The 17,508-nt window shown below is 39.4% G+C and overlaps 2 protein-coding genes across 3 annotated transcripts in view; one reads left to right on the plus strand and one right to left on the minus strand.

Annotated features, from left to right (window-relative positions):
• The window catches only part of iPLA2-VIA (calcium-independent phospholipase A2 VIA), an 85,378-nt gene that overhangs the window by 15,397 nt on the left and 52,473 nt on the right, over positions 1–17,508 (plus strand). The gene's annotated exons all lie outside the window — the stretch shown is intronic.
• Positions 622–14,251, minus strand: LOC143023640 (perlucin-like). The gene is made up of 3 exons (XM_076182228.1): positions 13,578–14,251; positions 12,477–12,551; positions 622–10,853 (listed from the first exon to the last, which is right to left on the minus strand). The coding sequence occupies exons 1-3, from the start codon at positions 13,741–13,743 to the stop codon at positions 10,684–10,686; spliced, it is 411 nt and encodes a 136-aa protein (XP_076038343.1). The 5' UTR covers positions 13,744–14,251; the 3' UTR covers positions 622–10,683.

Genomic DNA, 17,508 nt, shown 5'->3' on the forward strand with positions numbered 1-17,508 from the left:
CCAGTTTTGTCTTTTGGGCCTTGCTGTGGATCTGCTATGTCTTGTTGCATTGCTTCTGACCCAGGTGGTGGGTTGGAGACAAGGATGGTCCTTCATCCATGAGGAGCTATGAGATGTTTTAAAAGGGAAACAAATGAGTATGGATGATTTTTTTCGCATCCGACCTAGATATGGACCAAAAGGTCTCCTGTCGGCATGCTCCGCCTTTGTAATCCTTTATGTGGAAGGTGAGTACATACCTCAACTGGCTACATCCCTTGTGAGGTTGAAGAAGCTTTTTGGCATATAGATAGATAATGGTTATTCATCATGACAAATTTGAGGACAGAGAGGAAATGGAAACATGAGAAGAGCTTTGAGTTTTTATTTCCGACATTTTGACACTCTGGTCTTTTTCAAGGTACTACATCTAGAGGATAGATACACAGTTTACATATATTTTACGAGCGTTGTTAGCTCCGCCTTCTTTTTCGTCTCCTCCAATCGTTGATTGCCAGTGAGGCTGCTGGGATAGACCATGTGATAAATCCTCCTTGGTTGTTATTAGAATTATTAATAGAGAGATAAATTTTGGTTTACAGGTCTACCAACTTGGCTGGCTACCTCCCTTGTGAGGGGAAAGAAACCTTTTGGTAAATGAAAGTCACAGATTTTGAAATTATTTATTGAAAATTTTCAATAAAACACCACTTAATAAATACTTAAAGCATTACCAGTTTAAGTAGCATATTGCTCGTAGAAAATGACTTAGTCTTTGTTTTCGTTTGTTGTCGTATTTTGTAACAAAATAGCAGTTGTAATAGTTGCCCTAACAAGTTTCCTAAATTCTAACAGTCTTTTTAACAAACAGAAGGGAAAGAACAAAAATATAAAATTTTGAAAAATAGAAAATAAGATATTTTGATACTGTAACGGAGCCAGAAGTGATTTCTCCCCATATTCTCTGTTTTCCACATGAGGGGACAGAGAGAGGGTCGCTGATTAAGTGAAGTGGCCATGCTGTGGATGTACTGTATCTTGCTGCATTGCTTCTGACCCAGGCAGTGGGCAGGAGACAGGGATGACCCTTCATCCACAAGGAGCTAAGATGAGAGTGAAACGAGGGTGGTGGATAGAAGTTGAAGGGGTGGAAGTAGAATTGATGGGAATGGGTGTGTGCCTTTGACTTGGCTACCTCCTCTATAAGGGGGAAAAAGCCCTAGGCATATAGATAGATAGATAGAAAATAGGATGTGATTTGAACTTCTAAGGAATTTTGTGAAGCTTGTGACCGTACTGGTATTTATACTTCAAAGCTCTTCAAGGAACTGTTCAAGTCTGCTCCATAAAACAATTTCTCTTAAGGTCTTGCATAGTTTGGCAATGCAATGAAGCTAAGATTGTAAAGATTATGTAAAGATATTCATCTTTTGGGGTTTTGATATAATAGTCGTCCAGTGGATCTTCTGCAAGAGAGACTATGGGCAACAAATTGATTGATTCCGTGGGACCGATGGCGGATACCTGCAAGTAGTGGTCCTGCAAGATGGAGAGTGAAGCTGCCCATTTCCAAAATCGGTGCTGTTTTGGTATGTGATCTCAAAGTCGTGCTTTTGTTTTGGTATGCGATCTCACCTGATAATAGTGATCTATGTTCATCATATATTTTTTGCTGTTTTGGTATGCAATCTCATTTATGGCATGATCTCAAAAATTAGGATTTTGTTATGGTATACGCTCTCAATATTTCTAAAATAGGTTATAAAAAAAAAAAAAAAAAAAAAAAAAAAAAAAAAAAAAAAAAAAAAAAAAAAAAAAAAAAAAAAAAAAAAAAAAAAAAAAAAACTAACCTAACCTAAACCTACCTAACAAATAAGCAAGAAATGCATGTTGTGTTAGGTTAGTTAGGTTAGGTAGATTAGGTTAGGATCACATACCAAAGGAAAATCCTAATTTTTGAGGTCACACCATAAATGAGATTGCATACCAAAATAGCACCCCAAAAACTGTCAACCCCCATTGCCTCCGTCAGGAAGTGCAGCCCTGAAAATAAGTGTTTGAGAAAGAAGGTAGGTGTTGCAAGAAAGGCTAGAATGAAATGTGAAGGTGAGGCAGAGTGAGAGCGGAAAGAGTGCTGAAGTGGTTTGGGCAAATGGAAAGAATGAATGAGGAAAGACAGGCACAAAAATTGTATAGAAAACAAATATGAATGAGTTGAAGAGGGAGACTAGGAATTAAGTGGATGGATGGTGTAAAAGAGTCCTTAGATGCAAAGAAATGTCTGTGAGTGAAGGTAGAGGGAATGCAAAAGACAAAAGAGAATCAAAGAAGATTGTAAATTAATGAAAGGATGATGCAACCCAAAGGGATTTTCTTCTTACCTGCTTTGTAAAATTCTTTGATAGATGAGGAATGGGGGAGAGGGGGCAGGGCTGCCATATAAGGAAGTGGTGGAGGTAAACTAACTCTGATTGTTGAGCCATGCTATGGAAGCACCCTTTCTTTCTGCATTACCTTCGACCCAAGCAGTATGGTGGGAGAATGATGACTTTCTGTCCCCAAGATACTGAGATGTGAGGGACATTAAATGGGTTTTAATGTGTATGTAGTGGATGTGTGTTTTAACTCAGTCACCTCACAACAAGGAAGAAAGGGACTTTGGTATGTATGTCCATTCCATGCATCACACCATCATCCATACACAACCATTCTCCACTCACCCCTATCTTCTGTCTTCTCCCTTCCTTCCTAAACAGACACCCACCTCTTTCCCAACACCCCTTTTACCACATCTATCCATCTCATCCTTGGTTGCCCCCTCATGTTCACTCCATCCACCTCTACCTTCCACACTCGTTTTACTAATCTTTCTTCACTCATTCTTTCCATGTGTCCAAATCGTCCTACTTCTCTTTCATCAACCCTATCTCCCAACTCCGCCTCCACCCCTGCTCTCCTCCTCACCTCATTGTTTCTCCCTCTATCCAGCCTAGTTACTCCTACTATACTTCTCAGGCACCTCATCACAAACACATTTAAACTCTTCCTTGTGTTCCATGTTTCTGCCCAATACAGTGCTGTCAGCACAACCACCCATTCATATAATATCCTCTTAGCATCCAATCCCAAATGTCAAGTTCTCATTACACTTTTTAATCCCCTAGGCATTTACTTGCTTCTCTCAATCTACATTCTACCTCCACTTCCACTCCTCCCTTTTTCTGCCACATTTGCCCCTAAATATTTTAAACTATCCACTTCTTCCAGCCTCTCTCCCTTAATACTCACTTTCAATTTGCTGCCATCCTCTCCCCTTATACATCTCATCACCTTGTTTTTACTCACATTTATCTTCAACTTCCTTCTTTTGCACACCTCAAACTCCATCACTAACTCCCTTAATCCCTCCTCTGATCCTGCTACAAGCGCAGTGTCGTCAGCAAACAACAACTGGCTTATCTCCCATTTTTCTCCATTTTCTTTAACCATCTCCAACCCTTGGCCCATTACTCTTGCATTTACCTCTCACACCATCCCATCCACATATAAATTGAGCAGTCATGACTACATGACAAATTCCTAGTGAAGTCCCACCTATACCTCAAACCACTCACTCTCTCCATTTCTAATTCTAACACAGGTACTATTACTCTTGTAAAAACTCTTGACTGCTCTTAATATGTTTCTTTTTATCCCATATATCTGCAATACCTCCCACAGTGCCTTCCCGTCTACCCTGTCATAAGCCTTTTCCAAATCCATAAAGACCCAAAAAGCATCCTTACCTCTTCCTAAAGTTTTCTCACATATCTGCCTTTCTACAAAAATCTGATCCACACAACCCCTGCCTTTCCTAAATCCACACTGTTCCTCACCAATTACTCCCTCTGTTCGTCTCCTAATCCTCTCAATCAAAACCTCCCCATAAGCCTTCCCAGCTACACTCAATAAACTGATCCCTCTGAAACTACTGTACTCACACTTGTCCCCTTTGCCCTCTTTTAGACAAACATTAAACAACCTCACCAACCAGTCCACCATCACTCTACCTCCCTTTTTTTAGACACTCCACATGACACCCATGTAACCTAGGTACCTTACCTGCTCTAATCACCTTAACCCCTTCGTTACCGACCCGTCAACCTTATGTAAACAAATGTTTCAAACTGTCCCACGAATGGCTGGAGCCTTATGTTTGTAAACACAGACACTTGCCACCACATGGGTAGAAATAACCCAGAAACTGAGGCCTTGAGAGCCCTCAATACACACGGCTTATAACTGTGACACGTGTGTGTCACGGGGAGCACGCTCGGTTCCTGGCGGGTGCACTCAGCCGTGACACGCAGGTGTCACAAAACATACATCCTGTACTCAAGGGGTTAATAACTGCTTTCATATAATCTTTCCTTATTTCACCTCCATTTTCCTCATTCATAACTGTCACAGTCTTAGAGCCTCCCACTGCAACTGCTTTTCCCTCCCTATCTTCCTTCACATTTAGCAATTCCCTAAAATACTCTGCCCATCTTCCTCTTACTGCACTCTCTTCCATTATCATCTCTCCATCATCTGACCATATGCACCAAGACCCACATCTTCCTAGTTTCACCTTCATACCCATTAACCTTGAAGAAACCTCCTTTCGCTCCACCACATGCCTACCTACTCATATCTCTTCACTTACTAATATAGTACCCCTTCTCTCCCTTATTCTCTTTCAATTTAGTTTCACTCAGTGCCAACACATCCATCTTTCTTCTGACAAACATACTGCCTATCTCTTGCCCTTTACTCTCATCTGTACCACACCCACACACATTAAAAGACCCAAACCTTAGGGTTCTGGTTGGAAAATTCCTCCCAGACCCTCATATGCCTTTTTTTTTAGGAATGTCCCCTTTGGGGCTACAGAGTGTAGGATGCCTAGTTGTATCCCTGTCCCTCTTTTGTTGCCTTTTATGACTCAAGTGGGAATACTTGGTGGCAGTATTCTTTTTTCCCAACCACATAGTTTGAAAAAAAAAAAAAAAAAAAAAAGAGGTTTCTAGTAGACCCAAATAGTCCTACACCTTGTGCACTATAATCAAGACATTCTGCAGCTTAAAGCATATTTTCTTCTTATGGATATGACCTACTTTGAAACCTAATGTGTTTCCAAGAGTTGAGTTGGTCCTTGTCAGTTGAAGAGTCTCTGGTCATGTGCAAGTTGGTAGACAAAGAGTTGATTGGTTCAGGTCCATGTTGCTGGTGCATGGAATAGTGTCTGTCTGCATGAGTCTGGAATGTGGGATTGTGGTAATCTATGGGCCACTTCAATTCATAGTATTTATAAATGGTATAGACCATGGACTGATATCTATTGTCTCCAAATTTGCTGATGATACAAAACTGTGCGGAATGGCAAATGATCACTTAAACCAATTAGATGGTTTTCAAGAAGATTTAGATAAACTACAGCAATGGTATGAAAAGTGGCTAGTAAAATTTAACACAAATGTAAGGTTATGCGCATAGGTAAAAAATAACTATGATTAAAAGTTATTTGGAAATTCAACAAAAAAGTGAATAGTGAAAAGGATCATGGTGTAAATATCAGTAATAATCTCAAATCATCTGAGCAGTGTATTTCTGCCTCAGAGAAAGCAAATAAGATTCTAGAACTGATTACACGATCTTTTGATTTTAAAAGTCCATTTGTCTTTAACAAGCTATATAAATTATTAGTTTGTCCTTATTTGGAATATGCTGTATCTGTATTGTTATCAGATCTCATTAAAGGCATTGATAGATTGGAAAAAGTACAACGGTGAGCCACAAAACTGATTCCAAATATAAAAAATATATCATATGAAAATCGACTAAAACATATGAATCTATTTTCCCTAAAAAGTGTAGACTTGGGTGATTTGATACAGGTCCTTAAGATTCTAAAGGGAATTGACAATATTAAAAGTAACAAAATTTTCACACAGAATGCGAACCAGACAAGAAATAATGGTCTCAAACTGTCTGACAGACATGATAGGAATCAGTCCATTGGTTCAGTTCACTCCTACAGGAGACCTGTGCCACTCTGGAAACCACCTATGGCACCTACAGTGACCCTTAGGGAAGGGATTTTGTGTTGCTGTATGGAAAAATTTAATGTAGGACAGTTTAGAATATGGTGCTCTGTGTTTTCTGTGTAGTGGTTGCAACTAGGATATTTGGTGTCTGTTGCCGGGTTGATTCTTTGTTGGTACTGTTTTAGTTCAGGGTGGTGACCTAGTGCAGTTCTTCCTTGTAGTGTTTTCTCTGTTGGGTTGATTTCAAGGAAAGTTAGGTGAAGTATGGAATTTGATGGTCTGTGATGGAGTGCTTGTTTTGTGATTTGATTAGACATTGTGCGGTACTTGGGGTAAATTGTTTTAGTTGTTTAAGTGGGTTGTTTATGTGGTGTGGTCTGAGGATTGGTGGATTTGAGAACTCTTGTGTAGAAATGTATGTCTATTATGAGAAGGATTTTGGTTTCAGAATGTTGTTCAGTGTAGAAATGTATGCCTATTATGGGAAGGATTTTGGTTTCAGAATGTTGTTCAGTGGTGTTGATTTAGTGCACACAGTTATTATTACCTGTGACAAGTAGGTTATGTTTTTGGTTGTGTTTGCTTGTGACACTTTTTATTCTCCTAAGACATTTACCTGCTTTCTTCACTCTACAGTTTGCCTCCACCCCCGCCCTTCCATTCTCTATTACATGTGACCCCAAATACTTAAAACTACTTCCTCTAGTATATATAAGTCTCTTGGGATGGACACAAAGAGGAGACTATATGAAGGGGTTATTGTGCCTGTGACACTATATGGGGCAGAGGCTTGGAATGTGAGGGAGGTAAAAGTAAAAATCTAAATGTTTTTGAAATGAAGTGATTAAGAAGTATGATTGGGGATTGCAAGGATGGATAAGGTGAGGTGGTGAGGCAGAGAGCAGGGGTGGAAAGGCAGCTGGTAGCTGGCGCTAATCGCAGAATACTGGGATGGTTTGGGCGTATGAAAAATGAGTGAACAAAGACTAGCAAAAAGAGTGTAGAAGGCATAGGTGGATGGAGTGAGCTTGAGGGGATTACTAAGAATGGGATGGATGGATATGTTGAAGGGGGACTGGGATAAAAGGGGAATATCTGCTGAGTAAGGAAGGGATAGGGCAAGAGATAAGTGTGAGTGGAGAATGGTTGTGAATGGATGATAAATTGGTGTTGCCTGAAGGGATTTCACCTTGTCTTTTCATGAAGGAACAAGGAGGGAGGGTTGCCATGTAATGGTTATAAACTGGACAAATTTAGATTTAAGAAGGAAATAGGCAAGAATTGGTTTACTAATAGGGTGGTCAACGAATGATGCTACTTTATTGTACTGTGACTGTTCCTCCATTATACTGCTCCCCCCCTTTCTTTTTTTGCCTAAACCTGCAGTAGGGGAGAAAGACTAAAATGGGACAGAGGATAGGATACGCATCCTGATCTCTCTAACCCTAAAGCATAAATTCCTAAAAGAAATCAAGGCATAAGAGGGTCTAGGAGGAGTTTTCCAACCAGAACCCTATGGTTTGGGTCTTTTAATGTGTGTGGATGTGGTACAGATGAGAGTAAAAGGGAAGAGACAGGTAGTATGTTTGTGAGAAGGAAAATGGATGTGTTGGCATTGAGTGAAATTAAGTTGAAAGGGAGTGAGAAATGAGGAAGTGAGGAGGAGAGCAAGAGTGGATAAGGAAATGGGAGATAAGGTTGAGGAAAAATTATTGGAATGATTTGGACATATGGAATAAATGAATGAAGAAAGATTAGTAAAAAATGAAGTATGGAAGGTAGTGGTGGATGGGATGAACAGGAGAGGTGACTAAGGGTGAGATGGATGTGCTGAGAGGGGTGTTGAGCAAGAGGGGAATGTCTGTTGAGGAAGGAAGGGAGAAGGCAAACATTCCCCTTTTTCTAAATGCCCCATTTACCCCATCCATCCATCTCATCCTTGATTGTCCCATCATGTTCACTCCCTCCACCTCTGCCTTCCACACCTCTTTTCTAATCTTTCTTCACTCATTCTTTCCATGTGCCCAAACCATCCCAATACTCTTTCATCAACCCTATCAACCAACTCCCTTTCCACCCCTGCTCTCCTCCTCACCTCCTTGTTCCTCCCTCTATCCAACCTAGTAACCCCTACCATACTACTTAGGCATTTCATCTCAAACACATTTATATAGAGAAAAAAGACAAAGACACTGTACTAGAGGTCAGACATATTTTAGCTATGAGATGGTATTTGAGGGATAGTCAACGGCATAGCGAAGTAGGTGATGGGGGGGGGGGAAGAGGGGGTTAGCATAAGTAGTGAAAGGAGTAGGAAACATGTCACATCTGAAAAGTGAAGGGGGGTCATCAATTCATTTGGGTGGTTGGGTAGGTATATATATACACACACATAGTACTTACTGTCTACAAGTTTCCCTTCTGTGGTTATTTTGCATATATGTATATATTTATGTGTTGCCCATGTGTGGTTAAATTTCTCCTGGGACTTTATCCAGTAATTCTGAATAATATAAATGAATATTGAAAATGTGGGTATTACACAGGGGAAGTCACCAGTTGTTAGCCCTCCATTTGTGAAAAAAAGGAAGAAATACAATTGAAGGTGATAAAGGGAGATCTAGGGTCCAGTCCGTCGACCAAGTGTCTCAGGGCTGCACCTCTTGATGAAAGTGAGTGGTTTGACAGGTTTTTAAAATGGGCACATTTGCTGTCCATTTTGCAGGACCACTACATCCAGGTACCTGTTATTGGTCCCAGTTGCAACAAAGAACACCCAAGCCTATTTAGACAAATTAGAGCAATGGCTCAGAAGTAATAGAATGGAGGCCTCAATCCAGAAATCATCAGTAACGTTGCTCACTCCAGACAACCATGAATGAAAAAAATACCCTACAGTGTAATTAAATGGCCAAAACTTTCCATTGAAAAAGAACCCTAAAATTTTAGGCTTCACACTTTGATACTTGTATGACCTTCACCCTATATGTCAAAAGATCTGACCATGAAAATTATTAAGAAGATAAACATACAAAAATCTGTCAAAAACATGGGCTTTGGACAATAGAAGGAAATTCTTAACTTCGGTCTTCAAAACAATTCATAAGAACTGCTCTTGACTATGCTTCCATGTCTTGGTTTTCAAGAGTCAACAAAACAAACAAAAATGTTTTAGAAACTACATAATAATACATTGGTAGTGATAACAGGTTGCACCAAAATCATCCCAATAGGACACCTGCATACAGAAACTAAAATCCTTTACAAAGAACATCATATGAAAATTATAGATATACAATTCTAATCTAGATTCCTGAACATCACTCACCCATCTCATTATATTACACAAGCACTACCAACTGAACATAAAAAAACAGCTTACTACCAAAACATTCAACAATCAGTCACACATTGCATCCACACAAAAACACATTTACACCCAGATTGCTAAAAGAGCTCTTCAAGATAGACCACCAAACTCATTGTTTCACCAATACCCTCCAGACTTCAACTCCAAAGGAAAAAAAATCCCTCTCAAGAGAAATAACACTAACACATTTGTGTTTAAGACACCACCCAGCATTGAAACAGTATCAACATAGAATAGGCCTGGCTACAGAATCAAACTGCCCTAGATGCCACCACCATATAGAAGATGCTGAACACCTTGTCATCTACAGAATCATGAAGGGCACAGAAATACTCGATAGGGAGGACTTATTAAACTGGGACAAGAGAAGCACAAGAGGACATGGAAATAAAATAAAAAAACATATCTACAAAAGAGATCTGAAGAAAAACAGTTTTCCACATAGAGTGGTGGACACTTGGAACAAACTGGACATGGAAATAGTGTGCGCAAAAACCATTCATGAGTTTAAGAGCAAACTAGACACTGCGAGTTACAAAGGTGGGACACCACAAGCGTAGCTCCCCTTCCTGCAAAATACAACTAGGTAAATACAATGCCCCACAATAACGATACCTAGACAACATCACAGTATTTCTTTCTTGAGTGACCTATGGGTCTGCCATGGGTCTCCTACAAGAAAGACTTGGGGCAACAAATTAATTTATACGTGGTTAGATTAGGTTAGGCTAGGCCGAGGGTTGTGGAATGCATCTATAGTAATTGTCTATTTTAAATGTGCAAAATGCAGTTTGAGTTAATTAAGTGATATTCAAACTTAGAATATGTGATTAGAACATGTCCCTCAAATAGAATGGAAATCTGCTATATAGTTTCATTTTTAATGTAGATAAAAGTCCTTGGAGGTGAGGTGAGGAGCCTATGCCACTGTGTACTTGACTGTAATTGCTCTATGTGCTTGGACCAGATCATTCAGAAATAATCGTTAGCTTTTGGATTTGAATGTAGGTCCATATCATGTGAAGCACAACTGAAAATGACATTCTTCTCTGCACATTTACTCCTTGAGAAAAAGTATAAAAGGTTTTACATGGTTTAACACATGAATCATACCAAGACATACAGTGAATCTTTCCGTAAGTAGATTGAGGTGTTCTTTTGTTTTTTAAATTTCCTTACTCTTCTCACATCCAAAGGGAAGGTAGAGGTAGATCTTGTAGGGCTTCCTCCCTGTTGAGAGTTCCTCTTGGTAGTTGTGACTTAGACCTACCATGGTTCGATATTGTTGACTCCGTACTCGCAGAGGAAGTGCATGTCAAAGTCACAGTGGAAGTCTGCCCATTGGAAACCGAGGATGCCACCCACCAGATACATACAGTGTTGGTCTCCACCAGTGGGTTGTGAGGGTCCCCAGTTGCTGTAGTCCACCAGCTGACCTGTAAGAAAGAGAAATGTTAAGAAACAGTGCTGTAATATTACTGTATTTAGGTTTAGATAGTATACTTAAGGAGGAAAATAGAACAAAGGAAAGGGGGTCTTTTATAGGAACAGGTTTTTATTTGCATGGACTGCTAGCGTATACTGGGGGGTGCTTTAATATTGCCATAGAGTGTAACAGAGAAAGTTTAACTCTTCCCTCTAGGATTGAAGTGTGACCTTACTTAAGTGACTACATTACCCAGAGTTTACTGCACTTGGGTAAAGAAGTAAAAGGCTTTATCATCTCCCAAGTGGTCAGACCCCTCACCCCACTCTTCTGTGCCCCATCCCATGGTTATAGAGGGAGTCATTGTGGCTGCTCTGAGTAGTGGTTATATGATAGAAGTTCCTAGCAATCCCCATTCTGAAAATTTCCCAATTCTAACTAAAATAGAAGTGGGAGTTGAAACCTGGGAATCTGACTATGTGTCTGTGGGGCAGAGTTCATTATCTGTGCTGTAGGAACTACACAACAACAACAACAACAGGGAAAGGGTGAAACACATCATGAACACATCTTAATTTTTTCATTAGTTTACAATTTTGGTCACTTATTCTAGTTGTTGCTTGGTAGTCTTATTTAGCTTAAGAGAAACCTTCTGTCATGGCAAAGGGGTTAAATACATTTTTAAAGAGTCTTGATTTAATATGTCAAAGGATTACAAAGAATTACAAAGATGGAGCATGCCAACATGAGACTTTTTGGTCCATAACTAGGTCTGATGCAAAAAAAAATATATAATAATGATAAGAAAAATATATACCCGGTATAATAATATAAATAATTATAAATAAAATAAGTGCATAGGTATACTTAGATAATAAACAAACAGGTAAATAGTAAATAATATTAATTGACAGATAAATAATAATAAATGAAAATCAAGCAAATAATAAACAGACAAATAATAATAAACAAATAATATAAAATAAATAGCAGTCATTACAGCATCTTGCTTAGATGATTACCTAAATGAACCTTAAAGCTTCAAACTGAACTACATTGCACTGCCTCTGCAGGAAGTTTATTCCATTCATTATCTATGTGGTTGGCAAAATTGTCACTCATTTTATGATTTCAGTCACTAATTCTAGCAGCTGCCAGTTGATTTTGCTTGATTGAGGGATATTCCTTCTACAGCAAAAGGTTAATGATAGAAAATTGACTGGTTATCTTGATGGCTACCATTATAAGGTTTGCTGGGAAATGACTTCCAGTATTGCAGGGGAGAAAAGTGAGGTGTAGGTATCAAATAGTTTAATTAGGAAGGAATGGAAGAAATGTGTGTGCAAAAGGGGTGAGCATCAGGCTTCATGTGTGGTGGTGGTGGTGGAGGTGGAAGTGGTGGGGGTGGAGGTAGTGGTTGCTCTATGCTCTTGGACAGGTAACAGACACTACTGGAAATTGGAGAGAAGTGCAGGATTTGAACCCATAACTAAGTGAATGCTAGACCAGCATTCTTCTGGTCATGCCACCAGTGCACACAGGTTAGAAACGATGGCTTGATTATAGCCGAGTGTTTCCTGGCATGAGTTGGTCATCACCACCTTCAGGACAGAATAAGAAGCCTCTTGCTTACCTGTAGGGAACCACGCCCACATGTGGAAGTGTCCATTGTCGGAGCCACCCACCCACACGCCCGTGCTAGGGTCACCTGTAATGAAGGTACGATAAGCAGTGAAGTGCTCATACATGCACTCAGACCTAATGTGTGTTTACACAAAACCTTAAAAACTAAAAATAGAAAAAATGTAAAGAAGTAAAGATTCTTAAATTAAGCAACAGAATAAAGTACCGCTGGATGGTTTCTGGCTGAGTTGATTAGGGTGTCATTACTTGCGGCAAAGGCCAAGGTAACGGCAGTTCGAACCCTGCTGCCAGCGAGTTGGACCAAGGACATGGTTCACTAAATCCCATGCCACAAAGCCCTCTGTAAGGGGCACCATCCTAGCCCTCTGATAGGGGGACTTATGGACAACAAAGAGACTGAAATAAAAGGTAAATAGATAAGGAGGGAAAGGAGAGGATGAAACATAAACTCGGAAAAGTAATGAAGGTACAGAAAAAAAGAATTGTGCATTGACAAGCAGAAACTAAAGGTAAGCATACATGTGAAGACAAGCAAATCTAGAACTATAAAAGGGCAATTGCACTGGGAAAATTCAAATGTGTAAAAATAACCAACGGTTAGGCTTTGAAAAAAAAGAAACGAGATACATTGAGTTTGACTTGCCTGCACGTAACTTGGTTAAGCAGATACATGCATATGCTCATGCACACCATGAGTTTAAGAGGAAACTAGACACTGCGAGATACAAAGGCGGGACACCATGAGCATAGCTCCCCTTCCCGCAAAATACAACTAGGTAAATACACACGAGTGTGCACACATACACAAGGGTACACACACACACAATTAGGTAAATACAATTGGGTAGATTATGTAAACTCGCTCTCTCTCTCTCTCTGTCTTTTTTCTATCCATCTCTCTTTCTGTGTGTGTGTTTTTACATAGTATTTACCTAGTTGTATCTTATGTGAAGGGGAGATATGCTCGTGGTGTCCTGTCTCTGTATCTCGCCATATCTAATTCGCTCTTAAATTTGTGTATTGTTTTCTCACACACTGTAGTTTTGTGTGTGTGCGCGCATGTGTTTCTTTCTGTCTTTCACCTCCTTACCATGTTTAACTAGGAAGCCCTTAATATCGTTGTTTTCCTTCTCACTTTCGATGGCTGCAAGGGCCACGCCCTCTCCGAAAGAGTGGCAGAACTCCGCTGCTCGGAACCAGTTCAGGGGGAAGTACCCGTAGAAGTAACAGCGCCCGCCGATGTCATGGAAGGCCATCGGGCATATAGCTCGCCCGGGTCCGCGCCAGTAGCGGGCACCTGCAGACACTGTAGGGGAGGATAGTAATATTCTTTAGTTAGTTGAGGTCGTAGTAGATGATTGGGGTTTTGTAGTTATACAATGAGTCCTCCTTATACGGTAATTCTTTATCCGGTAAATTCACAGTTACGGTAATTAGTAATTACTACCCTCGATTCTATTTACGGTAAGAAAAATTCACAGATACGGTATCCGTTCGTGTTTTGTTTACACCGTACCGTAGCGCCACCATGCCGTGCAGTCTCTTCCCGCGTTCGGTATACGGTAATTTCAATTTGCGGTAAGGTTTTCAGGAATGCATATGTACTGTATAACGAGGGCTCACTTTAACTATATACAATCAAAACACATATGTTATAGGATCGGATTGTTGTAGATGGGTTTTAATCTCCTTTGCTATGAACAAAATCAAAATGATTCAGTGGTACTGGTCACAGGAAACCTCGTCTAGCAGCAATTTAGTTCAGCTGAACATTTAAGGTTGTGATTGACTGATTTTGTTTAATGTCACAAACTTTCCCCTATCAGGAGGCTAGGAAGGTACCTCTTACAGAGGACTTTGTAGCATGGAGTTTAATTAACTATGCCCATAGTTCACCTTGCAGGTGATAGGATTCAAGCCACCATCACCTCACCCTTTGCCACAAGTAATGATGCCATAAACCACTTGGTTACACACACACACACACACACACACACACACAAGCTCACAGATGGAAGGGCTTTTAGAGGCCATGGAAGTAAAATAAGGAAGACCACATGTTGAGAGTATGTGAAGGAATACAGTTTTCCTTATAGATGCATAAATATGTGGAATAGCTTCGAAAGTGATATAGCCCAAGTTCAAACAATACATTAGAGTTCAAATCTAAATATGATAATTGGAAATCAAAGATATAGATTAAGTTGGAATCGTACATGAATTTAAATCTAAGTATGTTAGAAAATTGGAATAGGAGACAGGACTCAATAAACATTGCTCCTTACCTGTATACTACAGTTAGGTAAATACATTCATAAGTACAGTCACGATCCACAGTTTCTACCACACCCAGGCATTCCGGTCGGCAGCTGCGACAGTTTTGGAGCCCAAAGCAGTTTGTAAACGCTGGGAACATGATAATTCTTCACGAAATAGGCTATGCTTGCACTTTGAAATGCACTCGACATTTATACGAATTAATTCATGAAGTTGAATTATGACGTTAGATGACTTATACATTACGTTTTTACTTTACGTGACTCAAATGATTTTCACCTGAAATTAGACGACTAGTGATCCCAGCGTTTGAATTTTATGTACAGGTTGTCGTACATTTTGAATTTAATTTTCATCCTATTACAGCATTTGAACTTCATGTATGTATGTCAACCTTCACATGATATTTTGATTCAAGAGTTTGATTCATATGTGTGAGGTGTTAGACCATTTGACTAGAGATTTTGAAAAAGTCTGTAATTTTCATTCCAATTTTTGGTAGTTGTCCCTTGCATTTGAACTTTGTCTATGGGTTGTCATTGAACACTTTTGATTTAATTTTCATCCTACTCTAGCATCTGAATTTCATATATCTATGTCACCCCTCACGTGATATTTTGATTCAAGGATTTAATTTATATGTGTGAGGTTGTCATCGTACATTTTGAATGTAATTTTCATCCTACTCCAGCATTGGCATCTCGTACATCTTTGTGAACTGTTCGGCAACTTGATTCAAGCCCTCACCCCCCCCCCCCACACACACACATTAGTATGAAATGAAACTGACATATAAAATTGAAGGATTTTTGTCATTGGGTAAATTAGGGAACTAACAGAACAAATATGATTAAGGAGATTGTTTAAGTAATTACAGTATTTTGCAGCGTTTAGTTGCTTACGCGACACTTGTATTTACATTTAGAGCCTGCGAGACGACTTATTTGTCAATGGCTGAGGCCTCGAGTCAAGTTATATTCTCATTGGCTGGAACCAATATCAGCTGATGTGCGGACATTGTTGATTCCAAACTCCACAATTTACAAGGATGGTTGTAATGTCCGAGACAGGATGAACCTTATATATTGTAAAATATTTGTGGTTGTAAACTAACTAGTCTCCACAATATTATAAGTTACAATGAGTTTTGATTATTAATTTATTCGCTGCCTGTTACAGCAAACCATATTGACGTCATAATAACATTCTAAAGCAGAAATATTCTTACATATAGTTGTGATGATTTGACTTCATGAATTAAACTGTATAACTGTCGAGTGCATTTTAAAGTGCAAACATATTCTATGAGGAATTATCGTGTCCCCAGTTGGCAGTGTTTACAAACTGCATTGGGGTCCAAAACACTTGCAGTTCCTGACCGGAAGGGCAAGGTCGTGTGATTCATGGAATGCTATGGAGGAAGCATATGTTCAGCAGTGGACTCAGGATGGCTGATTTGACTGATTGATTGATTGATTGATTTGGGAAACCCATGTGTGGTAGAAAATGGATCGTGGCTGTATATACGTACAGTGGGTACATACATACATATGTGCACTCTCATGTACATACTTGTATAAATACATAGATATATACATACATAGAATAATTTACACGTACAATACATCCATATATGCATAAACACATGTATACATAGATACATACATGCATACATACATATATCACATAGGCACACACACACAGTGCATACATGTGTACATTCAGTAATTCCTACATGCATACTTCTTCCATCGTAATACTAAACATTTCTATATCTCTCACAATATCCGAACTTTAGTAGTCTGACCTTTCAGAATAATTGGAGATCAAAGTTTAAAGATAGTAATGCCAGACCATATCCCGCGTCTTTTGTTCCACTACACTTAATAAATATCAAAATTTTTCGTGTTGAGGTGGCGGCACACTAGGCATTTCTCGCTAGCATGCTACTTGGTTTTGCTACTTGGTTTGAGCAGAAACGACTTCGGTAACGATTTTTTTTTTTTTTTCAAATAAAGTGAGACTCTGAATGACGAACTAAGAGAAGTTAAACCTGGAATACGAATGTTAGACGCATTGCCGAAACGTTCTTACGAAAGTCTAGAATATTATAACCAAGGTCTAAATATACAGGTCAGACCGTTTGAATTATTGTGCGCAGCTTCTGACGTCATTAGACTGGGTCCGTTTTCTCTTTATGAAACACTGAAGAAAACTGAAACGCCAAGGAAGACAGGAACTATAATATTTTATATATATATATATATATATATAATTATATATATATATATTATATATCATATATATTATATATTCATATATATAGACAGGAACTATAATATTTTATATATATTTATATATATATTTTATATAATATTTGTCAGAATATAACTAATTGCGTGGAGCGGTGCGAGCGAAGGCAACGACATTCCCGAACGACGCACCAGCTTCAACTGACAGCTATAGGACCCGAGAACCCCACTTTGAACAGCCAGGTGACGTTCACGGGCCCGCTGCGCCAACTCCCTCGAAATTCGGTCGGAAGTGGTTAGACCTTATATCCTTAGATCTTGATTGTAACCGAAGTCGTTTCTGCGCAAACGAAGTAGCAAAAGCAAGTAGCATGCTAGCCTAGTGTGCCGTCATCTTGGTCCTCCAGATGTGACCTATCAAGGTCAGATTGAAATACTTGTGACATTCAGTGACCTTTCATGCTCGTACAAGGTCAAAGGTCTGCATGACAA

The sequence above is a fragment of the Oratosquilla oratoria genome, unplaced genomic scaffold, assembly GCF_046742065.1.
Source record: "Oratosquilla oratoria isolate Oo_2021 unplaced genomic scaffold, ASM4674206v1 SCAFFOLD53, whole genome shotgun sequence".
Lineage (NCBI taxonomy): Eukaryota > Metazoa > Arthropoda > Malacostraca > Stomatopoda > Squillidae > Oratosquilla > Oratosquilla oratoria.